Here is an 18,020-nt window from a genome sequence, read left to right on the forward strand (position 1 = left end):
TTTTATTTGACCTGTAACTGATTACTGAACATCTGCTAAGAGGTTTCAGCCAGTCTCACAAAGAAGAAAGTTTCTGCTTTCTTAAGAGGTTTCCACAGCGTTTAGAGAAGAGCAACTTGAGACCACTCATCTGGCAGTCAGGACCCACAGCTGCCTACAGCAGCGTTTTATGGCTAAGATTATTTGGTCAGTCCAGGATTCATAGCTGCTTCATTTTAACTTTTGCGCTGGCTTTCTTTTGTACAGACTCAGCTGGAGGCTTGCATAATTCACCCAGTTTCCCACGATACAAGCACTCTGAGACTTCTTCCATCACCCACTCAATTCTCGCAAGCAGCAAAGACGTTTTTGCTCTGGGAGTGAAGAAAGGGAATGGTCACGTTTAGACAATTATCCAAACCATGGTTTGGAGGCCCAAGAACAAACAACAGTGAGCTTCAGGGTAACATGCTGCCTCCTTCCCTTCTCCACAGTTGTATCTTGCTGTGAGGACAAAATATGGTTGATGCAAACCATGGTTTACCACATACAGACAAAAAGGTATCTTGTTGCAAATTAGAAGCAGAATTGCTTAATCTCCTCCCTTGACATACAGCAGAAGGGGAGGAGGGAACGTACACACCTGCCACTCATACCCAATCCATCATCTCAATTCAGCCATGCTATTTTACATCACAGAAGATACAAATGGAAGATAACTTTAGCTCAGCAATGGGAAGCCTGTAGCCCTCCTGATGCAGCTGAACTCAGGCCAGCATACCCAATTGTGGGGGATCATGGGAGTTGTAGTTCAGCAGCATCTGGATGAACACAGGTTAACCACCCCTGTTTAGATGAACTACTGAAAATGGAAGCCTAGCATATTCTGTAAAGGACAGGACCAAAGGTCTCCACAATCTTCCAATGCAATCAACACAACCAGCAACTAAGCGCAAATGCAGTGACAAACTGGCCCAGCTACGCACACGAATAGTGTGGAAAAATAATACTCCTATTTTAAAATAAGTGGTGCTACTTCCACAGTCTGTTGCTATAGTGATGAAGGGCCCAGCAGAGCAGAGAATGGCTCAAAATGATCCAGCAATCAAGCAAGTGAGATGCACTGTTATCAGAGATATGGATTCTGCAGCCAGTTGCACAGCAAAGTGGCAATTGATTTATTAAAGAGAAGACCCCTCTCACTTGCTTTCTGCTCCTGTGCATCCTTTTCTCAGCTAAGTGCTTGGCTGGGGATCTTGCGTGGAGCAGCCCTACGAAAGGTTGTCTTAAGAGTAAGCACAGCACATGTAGACCTGTGATGGATGTTGATCATTAATGTGGGGCAGTCCTGCAGCCAAACAGGCCACAGCACTGCTTTTAATGATATATTTAATGAAGCATCATGAATACTCTGCAGGCCTCTTCCCTCAACTATGAGGGGAAGGAGGACAATACCTTGTGGGGTATCAAAATAGATACAGCTGCACTGGCCCTTGGACTGCTATCGCCCACAATGTATCCCTGAAGTCATTTATTCATTGCAGTACTTTAATGTATTTCCTATTATAGTGTCATCACACAAACAGAGCAGTTTGATGCTCTTCAGCAATGGAAACCCTGAAAAGAAGGGATAGGATATGCTGGATGAGTAGAAAGAGAGAATAGATCAAGCACTGGATCCCATGGATTAGCTTTCACTCCTCAGACAGAATCCAGAGCACTGGATAGTACGGCTTGAAAACAAAAAGACTAGACCAGGGGTCAGCAAACTTTTTCCACAGGGGGCCAGTCCACTGTCCCTCAGACCTTGTGGAGGGCCGGACTCCCTCACTCTCTCTCCCTCTCTCCATATATTTAAAAAATGAATTTCTATGCACACTGGGGGGGGGGCGAATAGTCCTCCCCCCCACACACACCCCAGCTCCGGCCGCCTTTTCAGTTTGCTGCCTGCCTCACTCGTCAAAGGGCTGGCAGCGGTGGCATGAAACACGCTTCCTCCCCGCCTAGAGAAAGAAGGTGCTGCACTTACCTCTCCAGGGATTGCCACCACCGCCACCACTGCCGCTGCTGCTTCTTGTGAAGTGGGTAGGCAGAGCGAGCTTGTCCACTCTGCTCTGTGGCCCACAGGAGCCCCAGGACAGTGGCAGTGGGAGGAACAGGCTGAGCGGCAGTGGCTCTGCCAATCAAACCAGGCACAGATTCTGATTGGCAGAGACGTCCCCATGCTGCGCTGAGGTAAACCAGGTGCGGTGTTTGATTGTCAGAGTTGCCGCCACTCAGCTTCTTCTTCCCGTCACCATCGCCAGGAGTCTCGGCTTCACGGCGGCTTCTGCCTTCACAGTGCAGGCCGGAATTGTGAGCCTGGGGGCCGCATCCAGCCCCCGGGCCTTAGTCTGCCAACCCCTGGACTAAACAAACAGCCTTTCAACAACAACAAAAGTATTCAGCTTAAGCACAAGACAGAACACACAGTATTCCTTAACGCCTCTGATAATACAAAGCTCATTCTTACATTCAGCCACTGATATTCATATCAATGCATTCTAGGGCCATCTTGGAAGAAGGCCTACTTTATTAAATCACTGCGAAAAGCAGAACAAGTGAAGATAGGACCTCAACTCACAAGAACGGCTGTTCCCAAGTTCAAGTACCCGAGCACAAAGTATACTAGCATCTGTCATCATTTACTAATTTTAGTATTCTTCCTTTTCTAGGTGTTACATCAAGCACACCCATCTACCACACCAGAAAAGGCAATGGGAATGTTTCCAATCTGGCCTTTTCCTTTCAAATACATGGAAGCTACAGGCAGGTGAGGATCAGGCTGTGATGCTTGAAACACACACACACACACACACACACACACACACACACACACGTGCCCTGCATTACTGACTGGCATGCTACGTAAGAGGAGTGGTGCTTAAGACCATAAGTAGGGGATGGCAGGATCACAGCAATGGCACAGCTAGTCCATCATCCTGTTCTCTTCCATGGCAGCCCACCACATGCCTATAGGAAACCTGCAAGCAGGACCAGAGTACAAGAGCATTTTCTCCCTTTGTGGCTTTCAGGAACTGGTATTCAGAAGCATTATTGCTTCTGGTTGTGGAGGCAGAGTAGAGCTATCATGGCTATTGGCCCCTGATAGGCTTCTCCTCCATGAATTTGTCTAATCCTCTTTCAAAGCCATCCAGGTTGGTGGACAGCACTGTCTCATGTTGAGTGGCAATTTGTGTGAACGAGCAGCCATCCCAGATGCAACCACTGGCAAGGTGGGGGAACCATTCTTATCATTTCAACCATAGCGCTTTCCGCTGCAATCAGTTAATACATTCACATATAAACTAGCCTCGAAACCACAGTTCACAGTTTCCTCCTTTAGAAGACCTCCCCTTACTCAGAAAGTTGCAGACCTATGGGCCACCCTCACGGATATTCCTCAAGCAATTCTTTGCAAGGGAAATCATTAATCTGACACACATCTTGAAAAGTTCCCTGTGACAAAATGCTAAAGACAACCATTGGATAGGTGGATAGCAATGCTTCTTGGCCTTTATTCAAGTTTCTTTGGCCACATTCACACATTAAGCCAGAAAACATTGTTCATTAAACCATACTCTGCATCCTGGTGCATACAGACCACAAACAGTGGTACCACGGGTTAAGAACTTAATTCGTTCTGGAGCTCCATTCTGAACCTGAACCTATTCTTAACCTGAGGTACCACTTTAGCTAATGGGGCCTCCTGCTGCCACCATAACACTGGCACGCAATTTCTGTTCTCATCCTGAAGCAAAGTTCTTAACCCGAGGTACTATTTCTGGGCTAGCGGAGTCTGTAACCTGAAGCGTCTGTAACCTGAAGCGTCTGTAACCCGAGGTACCACTGTACTTCCTTCCCCCCTTCCACAAGTGGGGGGGGGGTGGATCAGAAGCAACTAATTATGTCTGAACACAGAGTTTGTTCCACCCAAAAAATTTATGGTCACTAAGCCAACAGCAAGCCGTGGCTTCAAAACAGCTAGTGATCACAGTGGTTTGGGCAAAACAAACCATGGTCCTGGATTCGGAAATAATGCTAAACCAACCATTTCATGGTCATCTCACCTCTTCCCCATCCGCTCATGGAATTGAAAGCAAAACTATGAGAAAGAGAAATAGGACCCCATCAATCACAGCTCAATGCTGCAAAGAAGGAAAATTACTCCCCACAATGAAGCCTGCAAAAAACCCTCAATGACAATAGTGAAGAGGAGCAAAGGACACATCCCATTTTAAATCTCTTCCTCTGGAAATCTGCCCTGTTGACTGCTCCCTACCCCCACTCCCAAATTGATGCACATGAAGCTTGGGTAGAGATATTAAATTAGTATGATTAAAGGCCCAACTCACAGGGTTTACAAAAGGATTACAGCTAATCAATCCACCATCCTGCAGAGGAAAAAAAACATTTTCTTGCAAGGCTGATAAATTGGTGACTAATAGTTAATCTCTAGAGATTAGCATTTCTTATTTTGTCATTTCCAGGAGGGGTAGCTGTGATAGTCTACTTCAGAAACAAAAAAAGAGCAAGAGGAAAAGAGCACTTTAAAAATCAGCAAATTTATTGTGGCAGAGCCCACTGACTCAGATGCATGAACTGTTGTCTTTAATTGGTGAAGATTATGTATGTGTGTGTGTATATATATATATATATATATATATATATATATATTTAATCTCTCTCACTCACTCAAACAAACATGCACAAGTACAAAGGGGGAGGAATGTAAACAGTGAGGTCCAAAAGCATGAAATGTCATAAACTGTATTCTTATATTTCAGTGTCTTTCTACACACACTGCAATAAATAAATGTTATGCCACAATGTATTTATCTGTCTTGAAGGTGCAACAAGACCTTTTGCTGAGTGATATCTAGCTCAAGGAAAGGAGGAAACAGAGTGTGTTGCTATGTCAGTTGCTCACGACCTAGATTTTATCTGGCATGAGATTCAAGAACCCCAGACCTCCACATTTCATGTATGAAGAACCTCCCTGCAGGACAAACGGGGAACAAATTAGACTGAAGAGTTGTCAACTCTCTCTCTACATTCCAGAGAACATGGCAGCAGAAGGTACTGATAAAAAAGGCAGGTTCACAGAAAATAATATTTGTATTACATGGGATACTGCAGTCTTTAAGCACCTAACAATGAATGGAAGTTCACTGAGGAAGATCTATGAAGTAAGTTGGAAAATATACAGACAGTGTATCTGACAGAGGAACTTAGCCTTGAAAATAAATCCAAAAAAAGTTTCTGGTGCGGTGAACTTTATACTAGCCAATCTGCTTGTGCATACCTTACTCATTTATCGTGCAGTCACTGCAGAAAAAATACCTTCCATTTTACAAAATCTTCCTTGTCTTGTCACCTGGATACAAATATTACTCACCACAGAGAACCAGACAATTAGCTGTTCCCTGCCTGCAGGAATTACACAGTTCAAACTTGCACTGAAAGCTTTCAGAAGCTGTATTACATTGCTTCAAAAGCTATACTTTCCCCTTTACTTTTTTACAATTTACTTTTTTTACAATGTTACAATTTAAATTTTAGAATCTCCCCCCAAAAAAATAATTATAAAAACCTTTCAAGAGAATATTCAAACTTGAGAATGTGCAAGTCAAAAACCAGTTGCCATGAAATTATATATATATATATATATATATATATATATATATATAATCTCAATCACTTGAGAAAAACAGGAAATATCTTTTCCTCTTGCAGCTCTGATGTATCAACAGGGCAAGTGGGAAAATTGTGGAATGGTTAGGTGATCATGACTACTTATGTCATCAGGAAGGAGGGGAATGCTTACAACAGAATGCATTTTTTAAAAAAGTTATTCTTGCATTGGCAAGTATCTATACAAATCTGTGCACCATAGTCTGAGCTAACGGGATATTGGAATTATATGCATGCCAAACACTTGTACTACCCCTTGAGGGTGATACAAAATTCACCATCAGGCCAAGTAAGCTTGCTTTCGGTAAAACCTAAACACCTGCATTACCTTTTACAACAGCAATGGTTGGACCAGTTAAATAACGGCACCTTACAAATGTATGACTAGGGCCTTATCTATTTATTAATCATCAGGAAAGCATAATTGATTCCCCCCTTACACAGACATACACACCCCTACATTTCTTCTATCATACAAGTACCCTGCTGAATCTGACTAAAGGTCTCACCCATCTTCCTGTTCTTCAGTGTAGTTAACCAGATCTTTCTCAAAAGTCAACAAGCAGGGTATGAAGATAATAACCACCCATCACCATTTATGTATTTAATTTATTTGTAAAATTTATATCCTGCCCTTTATCAACAAGTGATCTCTGGGTGAGTGGCAACCATAAAAATACAGTACTTCATAAAATCAACCAAGGCATTAAAACAGAAGCAATATTGCACAGTTCAAACCATGCGACGTTCACCTCCTCCACTCAGTACACACCAGAACCTTTAGAGCAGCTTTTCTCAACCTGTAGGTCCCTAGTTGTTGTTGAACTACAACTCCCACCACCCCTAGCTAGCAAGGCCAGAGCTCAAGGATGATGGGAGTTGTAGTCCAACAACAACTGGGGACCCACAGGTTGACGTCCCCAAAGACTTGACAGAAAAGTTTTCAGATAGCGCTGAAAAATAACTAAAGTTGGTGGCAGCTATACATCAAGAAGGCTGTTCCATCACCAGGGTGCCATCACCAAGAAGGCTCTGTCCCAAAGATTTCACTTGACAATGCTATGACAAACAGCAGCTCTTAAGATCACAGCCAGGACAATACAGACAGGGAGGCACTCCTTCAGATAACTCAGTCCTAACCATTCAGGGCTTTGTGTGTCAGAATCTTGAATAAGGCTTGGCGGTATGAAGTATGGATCTTTAAGGACCAAGGTTATGTGATCCTGATGTGGTATTCAGCGTTCACTGCCCCTGAACCCGGAGGTTCTATTTACCCATTATAGATAACCACCACTGATAAACCATGAGTTTGTCTACTTTACAGTATATTGTAGAAAGGCTGTTCTCTATGCATTTGGACACCTCTTAAGAAATTTTGCATGATGGTTCCTGAGATCGAGGAGCAGGATATTGTCCATGTTTGGGATACAATTGGATGCTTTTAAAAATCAAGATGGCAGACAGAACCATTCAAATCTCCCCTGGATTTACCACTGATTTCTAAACTGATTTCCCCCCCTGTGTTTTATAATTCCACTGGGCATGAGACTCCTAGTCTCCTACAAAGTTAAGCCCACAAACATCTCCGCATTGTGGAGCAGGGAATGCCATAAATTATGTGTTGTAGGAAGAGAAGTATTTTCATATCCTCAGAACAATCCCATGGGATAAACTGGGCTGAGATATACTTACTGGCCCAAGATCGGCCAGTAACCTTTGTGCCAGAGGAAGAACACAGCAGAATTCAGCAGCCAGATTAAGAATATGAACTAGGCACTCAGAATAGATCACACCCATTATGGTGTGGCTGCACTGGTTGCTGAATCGCTCCCAAGTCCAATTTAGAGTGCTGGTTTTGACATATAAAGTTTTTCATGGCTAGGGACTTTTAGAAGACATCTGAAGGCAACCCTGTTTAGGGAAGCTTTTAATATTTGAAGGACTATTGTGTTTTAATATTTTGCTGGAAGCCGCCCAGAGTGCCTGGGGAAACCCAGCCAGATGGGTGGGGTATAAATAAATTATTATTATTATTATTATTATTATTATGACCCCAAAAGCTGACTGACGGCTGTTTCTGCAATAATGAGCCCTGAAATAGTTATCTGAGGCCATTCTCTGGGAGAAGAGAGACAGGGCCTTTTCAGTGGCAGACTCGCCTTGTGGAATGGTCACCTCAGGAAATCTCAGCAACATTTACACCCTCAGCCAAAGGCATTTTTGTTCTACCAGGTTTTTGGGTGCTAACATTGTCATGGTTCTTGCTGTTACTTGGGTTTGGGGGTGGTTATCCTTTTGGTGAATGGGAAGGATTTTTTAATTTTCTTTTTAAGGCAGTATAATTGTTGGTCACTTTTAATATATATTACCACTGTAAATAGGGACGTGGGTGGCGCTGTGGGTAAAACCTCAGTGCCTAGGACTTGCTGATCAGAAGGTTGGCGGTTCGAATCCCCGCGACGGGGTGAGCTCCCATCGTTCAGTCCCAGCTCCTGTCAACCTAGCAGTTCAAAAGCACCCTTAAGTGCAAGTAGATAAATAGGGACCGCTTTATAGCGGGAAGGTAAACGGCGTTTCCGTGTGCAGCGCTGGTGCTGGCTCGCCAGATGCAGCTTCGTCACGCTGGCCACGTGACCCAGAAGTGTCTTCGGACAGCGCCGGCTCCCGGCCTCTTGAGTGAGATGAGCGCGCAACCCTAGAGTCGGTCATGACTGGCCCTGATGGGCAGGGGTACCTTTTACCTTTTACTGTAAATGTTGTTGGATTTTTCTTTGTAAAAGCCACCATGGAGCAAGTTGCTCTGGGACGGTTCTTGCACAAAACAGCTCATAAAATAACCCAAGCCTATGTTATTCTAGGACCAGGATGGGGAAGCTGTGACCCTCCAGCTGTTGAGGCCCCAGATGTTGTTGGACTGCAACTCCCATCATCCCTGACTATTGACTATGCTGGCTGGGGCTGATGGGAGTTGGAGTCCAACAACAAGGTCGCAGGTTCACCATCTAAAAATCACCACTAGCCAGTCATCGCCATAGTGAGTAAGGATTTCCCCAGGTGACCAGATTTTTTAAAAGCCCATTTGTGTGCTAAACATTTGTGGATTTGCAAAACTAAGAAAGCATTACATGAGGGCAGGGGTGAATTAATATGCATGCATCCGTTAATTTATTAAGACCATCAGCTGCATCCCCTACATTAGAGGGAGAGTTCATTCAAGCAGGAGCTACGCCTTGCAAGTAATTTACTTGCAAGTAAGTCCAGTTGTGGCAAATGGACCTTCTTCCCTAGCTTTTTTCCCCACTCCAGGACTGCAGCCTCAACCCTCGAAGTACTATAAAGCGTCAAAAAAATGGATGAAAATGCTCATCACATTCCACTCAGACGCTGCTCCCTAAAATGTGTGTGTGTGTTTTCATACGCCAGACAACTTACTTGCGCCTTCGATTTTGTCCGATCCCCTGCTCCAAATGATCTGCCTGGTCTCCAGCTTCACCTGGAACGTTTTCCTTTCTGGCCTTTGGGACTTTTTGGAGTAAAACAAAGTCATCACGGTGCCCACTTCCAAGCTCCTGGAGAGGTGAACCACTTCGGCTTCGCTTGGGTTGCAGGGTCCATTGGTAAAAACAGACGCCATGGTGGCTTCCCGAGTCCTTTTTCTTCTCTCTTTCTCTCGCCCCCCCTCGGGTTCAGCAAACGCTGGGCGAATGAAGGGGGGGAAAGGGGGCAGAAAACTTCCCAAACAAAAGAAGGAGTTCAAACGCTTCTTCTACGCCAAAGCTGGAAGCAAAAGCGTGGAAAGGGGGGGACCGGGTTGTGGATTTATTTATTTTTTCAACTCCACACCAACATCCTCCGAGCCTTTTCCAACCGAGAAGCAACGAATTTCAAATCTTGGGAAGCCGTCCCTCCAGGGAAGGAGCCAGGATGCCACTACCGACCAGTGTTTATAATGCGAACGGGAGGGAAGAGGCGGACTCCTTAGCCCCGGTCGGTGGGCGCCCTCTTGGGAACCAGCAGCTCTTCGATCCCCCAAAACGAGAGAAAATCGCCCCTCTCCCCTTCGCGATCATGCACCATTTTCCCTCTGCTTGCTTTCTTTTCTTCCTTCGTTCCTTTTGGGGGTTTTATCCACACCCCCTCCGCGTCTTCTCGAGTCTTTTAAAACGAAAGCGAGCAAAAAGGGAATCGGGCCGGATAGTACGGTGGTGGCGGCGGCGCGGGAGGTAAGAGAAAACAAATATGCATAAAAATCTAAGTCCAAGTCGGTCTTCCCCAAGCGCAAGCGAGGCTGGCCGGGGGCTAGAAAGGGCTGGCTGCGATCGGGGGCGGAGAGGAGGGCTCTGGCAACCCCCGCAGCCTTGCTCCCTCCCCCTGCGACTGCCCCTCTTATCCCCGCCCCCCTTCCCTCTTCCTCCTCCTCCTCCTCTGCCAGCCCCCTTTGGCGCTGCCTCGACTCTGCAGGCAGATCTCTCTCTCTCGGAATCGATCAGAGACAGGCTGATAAAGATCTCCCTAGAGCTCAGCAAGTAATGGCTGGAAGTAGCGGGGGGAGGAAAATCTCCCGTAATCGGAGTCCATTGCACATTCTTAAATGACTCTCTTGTGTCATGCTTTGCAGCAACGTATGCAAGGTCGGAGTGAGGGGGGCGGGCGTTGTAGCAGGATTTTCTTTTTCGCATACCGCCCCCCCCCCGGTCCTACCACCCCCACCTTCCTTTCTTTGCACGTTATAACAAGGGAGGAGGAGGCTCAGGGTTGGATTCGGACGCCCTCGTCTCCAGATCCTCTCCCCAAAGTGAGCAGGCAGGACTAGTCCGCAGGGCCCAGCGAGAAGCGAAGATTTCCTTAATCCAGTTTTTCCTCCTTGCCTTTGCATGTGAAGGGCGGGGGGGGGGGGCAAAGAGATCAGGATACTTTGGGGTGGCGGGTGGGTTTTTCATCCCAGCACAAGTGAGGCAGTGGCACGTTTCTGTTGGGTCTTGTCTTCGCGCGCCCCCACCCCAAATCAAAAGGGAGCCCAGGAGAGGAGTGGTCGCGCTGGAAGGAAGATGGGAGGCGCCGGGCTTCGCAATGCAGGGCCCTTTTTGCGGCCTGCGAGTCTCGGGTCGACTCGCGTCCAGGTGGCGGGTTGGTTGGTTGGTTGGTTGGTTATTTTTTCGCCTTCTTCCCGAACACGTGACGGCGCCTAAGAGAAGAAGCAGGAAAAGGAAGCGGTGGGGTCGGGCGTCGAGATTGTCGCCGCTTGCATGGTGGAAGGCTGCACTTGGGACAGGCAGAAGAAGATGCAACAGAGGCAGACACACACGCCACTCCGCTGTGGAATTCGGATCAATGGCTACTGTGTTGTGGTGGCTCCAGTGTTGGACTGGGGAGAGCCGGGTTCACATGCCTGCTTAGCCCTGACGTTTCCCAGACGGTGTTAGGTCAGGCACCCGATCTCAGCTGCTGCTTCTTTCAATACTGTATACTTAATTTTCAAAATAAAAGCTGTTAAGTATGGTCTAGAAGTATTGGTTCCCAATAAACCAAGTACTGCAGACCCCCAACTTTGGAAATTTTTGGTATCTCTATGGTAGCTTTTGTTATGTGAATGGCGCCACAGATCCCCTGGGGTCCTCAGGCCACCAATTGGGAACCACTGGTGCAGAAAACACACAATAGGGCCTTGAGACAAAAACCTAAAACCAGTAACGCAGCGATATAAAAGCAGAAAAGCAACTGAAACGGAAATTCAAACATGTGCCACAGGGTCCATTCTTGTGAGTCAGGGAAAGCTTGGGCGGAAAGATCTCAAAAGCGACATACAGTTAAAATAAATTCTTCTGATTGGAAATCATCTTAACAGATTTTAATACAATCATACCTTGGATGTCGAACAGAATCCGTTCCGGGAGTCCGTTCAACTTCCAAAATGTTTGGAAACCAAAGCACGACTTCTAATTGGCTGCAGGAAGCTCCTGCAAACCGCTGAAGCCTCATCGGATGTTCAGGTTCCAAAGAACATTCGCGAACCGAAACACTCACTTCCAGGTTTGTGGTGTTCAGAACCAAAATGTCCGAGTACCAAGGCGTTCAGGATCCCAGGTACGACTGTATTGTATTTTTATAGAGCAGCCTGCCCTAGGATGCTATGGTGAAGTAATATCAATAATACATACCTCCCCTTCTCCCTAAGGTCCTGAGGTAGATTACAACACAACACAATACGGTTTAAGACCAAGTAAAGCCCTAGCGGAGGAGCCTCCTGGGATGTGCAGAGGCTGCATATGAGGCCTCTCCACGGCCCAGGAGTTTCCTTCGTCGGGTCCCCTGCTAACTGCTGTGGTGGGATGGGGGACCTAGAGAAACAGCCCCACAAGAGGAGCCCTTCTGTGCCCTGCCTGGCCAGCCTCTGGTCTCCTCCAAAGAAAAAACACAAATACTACAAAAACCAACCTACCTCACAGGGTCGTTGTAAAGAAAACATGGAGGGGGAGAACCTTCTACATTGTTCCTTCAATAGTACTTCCAGTTTCAGGGGTTGTATACTCCTGAATGTCACTTGTTGGGGGACAACCCTAGAAGACAGTTTTCACCTTTAGGCCTTCCTTGTGACCTTTCCAGAGGCATCCAGCTGGCCACTGTCAGAAGCAGAGGTATTTGACTGAGTTGACTTTCAGTCAAGTATATAACTCTCTATAGGTACACTCAGTTGAGAGAAAGCCCTATTTCCATTCTGAGTAGAAACACCTAGGGTTGAGCAGCTAGTGGAAAGGATACTGTTCAGGGAGAGAAACAGTGATTATTATAAAAGTGGCGTAAGAGTACTCTTTGAAGCAGAGAGGGAAAGAAGAATGTAAAGAGTGATGTTTGGTTTCTGTAATGAAAGAAACGAGGATCCAAACATGCTTAGAAGCCATGTCCTCTACCCTAGAGACCTTTTCCTCTAATATTAGGGGTTGAGATTTGGGGGGCTGTGTGTCCTACTTTGCGTAGGCCACTTCTCTAGCTGAATGGTTGTCAGAAGACAGTCTTCTGTTTGAAAGGCTGTCCAGTCCAACCCTAGTTTAACCCTAAGAATGGAGAGCAGATGCCTTGACGTTGCCCGTCCACCACACAGCTGCACACACTCTGTCCATTGAAAGCACACACACACCCCTCCTGGAAACTGCGGTGTAGACCTAACAGAGTTGCAGTTCCCAATGCCCTTAACAAACTACAGTTCCCAAGATTCTTTGGTGGGCAGGAGCAAGCAAAATGTTTCAAAAGTATAGTGTATACTATACAGAGCTGACGCACAAGTCGTCTTCCTCACTGTGGTGAGGCATTTCTGTTCAAATCATGTTGTTTAGTCGTGTCAGACTCTTTGTGACCCCATGGACCAGAGCCCGCCAGGCCCTTCTGTCTTCCACTGCCTCCCACAGTTTGGTCAAACTCATGTTTGTAGCTTCGAGAACACTGTCCAAGCATCTCTTCCTCTGTCGTCCCCTTCTCCTTGTGCCCTCCATCTTTCCCAATATCAGGGTCTTTTCAAGGGAGTCTTCTCTTCTCATGAGGTGGCCAAAGTACTGGAGCCTCAGCTTCACGATCTGTCCTTCCAGTGAGCATTCAGGGCTGATTTCCTTAAGAATCGATAGGTTTGATCTTTTTGCAGTCCATGGGACTCTCAAGAGTCTCCTCCAGCACCATAATTCAAAAGCATCAATTTTTTGGCGATCAGCCTTCTTTATGGTCCAGCTTTCACTTCCATACATCACTACTGGGAAAACCATGGCTTTAACTATACGGACCTTTGTTGGCAAGGTGATGTCTCTGCTTTTTAAGATGCTGTCTAGGTTTGTCATCACCTTTCTCCCAAGAAGCAGGCGTCTTTTAATTTCGTGACTGCTCTCACCATCTGCAGTGATCATGGAGCCCACGAAAGTAAAATCTCTCACTGCCTCCATTTCTTCCCCTTCTATTTGCCAGGAGGTGATGGGCCCAGTGGCCATGATCTTAGTTTCAAATCATAGTACAGTAATGATTTCAAAATGTGCATATAAATGAGCATGTGCACTTTTTATGCAGATCCATGTCCTCTTTTACCCACTTCTCTGGTCTTTTTTTTTTTTTACGGTGTCATAGAATTATAGAGTTGCAAATGTCCCTAAGGATCATCTAGTCCAACCCCCAGCAATGCAGGAATCCTGCCCAAAGCTTTTCCTAGGTGGACTCAAACCACCAACCTTCTGGTTAACAGCCAGATGCACTGACATGTTGCACCACCTGGACATCCTGCTGGGGACTGGTTGTGGTTATTAGCTAAAGGTTTTCCTCTTTCTAACTGGTCATCTCTGCCTTTAAGAGCTACAGTTGCAACTGAAATTGTTCGCACTCCCCCCCCCCCATTGCAATTAGGGTTTATTATCAAAATTGGCAGACTTTTCAGCTGTTTGCAATGAGCAAATCAAACAAAAGGCGTTCCAACTCAAGCACGCCTGGTGCAACTAATAAATCCCTTGATTATTTGCATCAGGTGTGCTTGAGACAACCCCAGTTGTATTTGTGCTATTGTGAGAGATTCTGTTTAGGGGGTTGAATAACAGTGAGACTGGAGAAACCAGTATAAGTTGCAAGTTCAGCTGAATTTGGGGGAACCACTTGAAGCATCCATTATGCTGAGCTATTTCAATTGCTTTTGTCTGATTTGCTCATTGCAAACAGCTGAAAGTCTGTAAATTTTGATGAAAAACCCCAATTTGCAATGGGGGCTTGAATAATTTTGATTGCAACTATATATGGAAAGCAGAAGCAAATGATGCTTTCTCTGGCAAAGCAAAAACAACAAAACAAAACAAGACCTTCCCCAGCTGTATTATTATCTCATAAGAATGGCCTATTTGATCAGAACAAGGTCCAGCTCTATTGGCCCCAATATTTTGCCTCCAATTACAACCAGCCATATATTTTTCCTCAAAGTACTTCAGGACTGAATCCTGGTGCACCTGTGTTAAGTGAAACTGTGGGTTGAAGGACTTTTGACTCATTTTAAAAATGTATTTTTATGATCTGAATGTTTATTAGCATGTGGCTTGGAGAGGGAGAGATCAGATTCTGTATTTAAGCTTTCCCCAACCCTGGGGCTGCAGAAGTAACACCAAGCTCAACCCATGTGGCCCCCTTGATCATCTGCATGACAGATGGGGGTTTAAAGGAGTCAGTGGGAGAAGCTGCCCTGTCTCAACAACCTCAGGTGTGATCTCAGCCTATGGCTCAACTTCATGTCCTCATACCCAGGCATGAAATGTTAAATGTGTGATTTTTGTATGCTTCCCGGCTGTCACTATTTTGGGGTGGGATTCAGTCACATACTGGTAAATTCAGCATTGCACAATTCTAGTTGGTTGGGTGGTCTTGTGCAACAAGACCACTTCCCCCAAAGATCGGGCTTTTTAAGATAAGGAAAGTGATGAGAAACTGCACTAAAAAGTGTGGGGTAACACTTGCTCTGACGCAACCTCATCTAACTTCCCTGCAAACCAATCAGGATGAGTGAGCGCTCAGTAAACAGTTTCTGTGGAAACACTAAGCTTGCCAAACGTCAGGAAAAGTCCTGACATGTCCTGGTTTTGGCGTGTAAAAATGGCATCGGGCGGGGGGGATTTTACCAAAGCGGCAAAGAAAACCTGAATGTATGTATGGCAATGCGATGGAAAAAGCAGCGGAAACAGCTTAAAAAGCTTTAAATCATTATTTTGGGGGAGGTCCCCCCCAAAAGCCCAACAATTTGGGTGGGGCCTTCCTAAAAAAATGCTCAAAGACTTCGCGGGTGTCAGGAATTTTAGTTTTTGAAATATGGCAACCCTTTGTGTATATTTGTTTTAAAGTTGCTGGTTTAAATTTATTTATTTTTTGACAATTTTTATGTCCTGTTGTTTTTAATGTTTGATTTTATTGGTATTTTCAATGAATATTTCATATTGCTTTATCCGGTGAACAGCAAGTGCTCTTTCTGCCTGTTCAAAACTGCCTTTTTTTTTGGTCACATACACAATTACACATCTACCCTTCTCCTTAGCGTTTTGTGTATATGTGTGTGTCTCTCCTCAACTCAGATGGGCATCTCATTCCCAACTGTCTCTTAATCATTGACTCCCATCAGCCAGCCACTCAGAGCTATTAGCTGGACATCTGCCTAGCAAATGGATGGCAGCTGTAACAAAATCAGGTGCTTCTGGTAAGGCATGGGTGAATCTGTCAGTTTCAGTTTCTCTCATTTCTCCAGTTCTCCACATTTCTTCATCAGTTTGTGGTTTATCTATTTAAATGGGGGGGAGGAAATCATCTTGAAAATTCACCAGCATTTTAATGATAATATACCATTTTTGGTAGGCAGTTTGGTCAAATATACACACATTTGCGAAACAATTGCCCCTATAATCATGTCTTTTTGTACGTTGTGTTCGCTGGTGTTTAAAATGTGTGGTAAAGGTAAAGGGACCCCTGACCATTAGGTCCAGTCGTGGCAGACTCTGGGGGTTGTGGCACTCATCTCGCTTTATTGGCCATGGGAGTCGGCGTTTGTCCGCAGATAGATTCCAGGCCATGTGGCCAGCATGACTAAGCTGCTTCTGGTGAACCAGAGCAGAGCACAGAAACGCCGTTTACCTTCCCGCTGGAGCGGTACCTATTTATCTACTTGCACTTTGTGCTTTCGAACTGCTAGGTTGGCAGGAGCAGGGACCGAGCAATGGGAGCTCACCCCATTGCGGGGATTCGAACCGCTGACCTTCTGATCGGCAAGTCCTAGGCTCAGTGGTTTAGACCACGGTGCCACCTGCGTCCCTGTTAAAAAAATGTGTGGTAAGGAACTGCCAAAAAAGGGGTTGACAAATGCCTGGCAGAACACGATATGTGACTTTGAGGTGGGGGGGCGGGGTGAGTAGTTTGGTGGGTCACAAGTTGTGGAGGCCTGCGCTACAAGCCCAACTGAGCCAATGGCAGAGGAAATGTGGTCAGGGATAGCAAGCCAGCCTTCTCCAACCTGGTGCCCTCCAGATGTTTCGTACTACAACTCCCATTAAGTTCCAGCCAGCAAAATCAAATGGTAGGGGTGGTAGTTAGTGTAATCCAAAGCATCTGGAGAGCGCCAGGTTGGGGAAGGCTGTAATGAGCCATCCGAAGAAACAGCCAGGTAAAGGGAGGCAGCTTCAAACTAAGTGTTAGTCTGTGCTCTTGTGCCTTGTTCTTACTATTGCAATTATCCCCGCCTTCCCTTTGACGTACATGCCCATTGCCTTATGTTTTCGTTGCCCTTAGGCCAGTTTGTTTCCTGCTTAATCTAGCCTTCATGGCCTCGTGGATTGGCTTTCAGACAATGCCAGCTCCTCGAAAACCCCCACTTCTTAATGAAATAATCAATCTCACACAAGAAGATCACTAGCAAGAGCTGGAACCGGGACAAAAAGAGGCAGCAGTTAAACGGTAACGATGATTCACGCTTGGTGTTCCTGCTCAAGACATGTTTGTGGACGTTGAAATATCCCTGATGTTGGCTCGGGAAAATCCTTTGCAAAAGCACCATCAAGTACCTCTTCTAGCACATTAAAGAACTCCCATGGTCCCACACTGACCTGCGTCCTTCTATGCTCCTGAATGGAAGTGATGCCATCAGATATAATCCCTTGCAATGGAACAAGGGTCTGATTCATAGCCAGAGTGGAACAGTGATAAAGGATTTTCACCTGGCAGCACCTGGGCCATAATGTTCCAGGAGAAGATAATCATGCCATTCAAGCAGAAAGAAGCAACAGGGAATTTTGGTTTGTGGCTAAGCTTTGGAGTGGCCTGGTCACTTGTGTAGTTGGTCCAGGAGTACTCCTGGGTGTCATTTTTTTGTAGTGCAAAGAATTGGAAGTGCAAGAATTGCCTGCTTTAGCACCAAGCCAAAACTGCAGGAAGAATTCTTCCAGAAAGCTGATTCTGACATTTCACGGTGGGCTTCCGATTGCTCCTTTGCTGAAAACAGGGTACGTTCACAATCATGCATCAGCTGATGGGCAGGAGGAGGGGGAAGCAGTTTCCATTCGAGGGGCACTCACACTTACAACCTCTAATGTCAGAGGCTGAAAGGATCAGCATGGAGCAAGCTTCCCCACCCCCCACCCCTTTCAACCTCCAATGTCTCTCACTTTTCTGCAAAATCCAGGGCGCTGCTGCTTTTCGTTTCCTCCTGTGCTATGCTGATTTACAGCAGTCCCTTGTAAGTACCCTTAAAGGTAATGGGACCCCTGACCGTTAGGTCCAGTCGTGACCGACTCTGGGGTTGCTGCACTCATCTCGCTTTATTG

At 45.9% G+C, this 18,020-nt stretch overlaps 1 protein-coding gene and 1 long non-coding RNA gene across 3 annotated transcripts in view; one reads left to right on the forward strand and one right to left on the reverse strand.

The window, feature by feature from the left end:
* Positions 1-10,066, reverse strand: part of PLCG1 (phospholipase C gamma 1) — a 91,661-nt gene extending 81,595 nt beyond the window's left edge. For both annotated transcript variants that reach the window (XM_081867515.1, XM_081867514.1), the window contains exon 1: positions 9,145-10,066. In XM_081867515.1, the coding sequence (XP_081723641.1) occupies positions 9,145-9,346 (202 nt within the window). In that variant the 5' untranslated portion in view covers positions 9,347-10,066. The remainder of the gene's footprint in view (positions 1-9,144) is intronic.
* Positions 1-18,020, forward strand: part of LOC309345233 — a 350,883-nt gene that overhangs the window by 121,435 nt on the left and 211,428 nt on the right. The window lies entirely within an intron of this gene.

Source organism: Podarcis erhardii (genome assembly GCF_964252035.2).
Source record: "Podarcis erhardii genome assembly, chromosome: 6".
In the NCBI taxonomy this organism is placed as follows: Eukaryota; Metazoa; Chordata; class Lepidosauria; order Squamata; family Lacertidae; genus Podarcis; species Podarcis erhardii.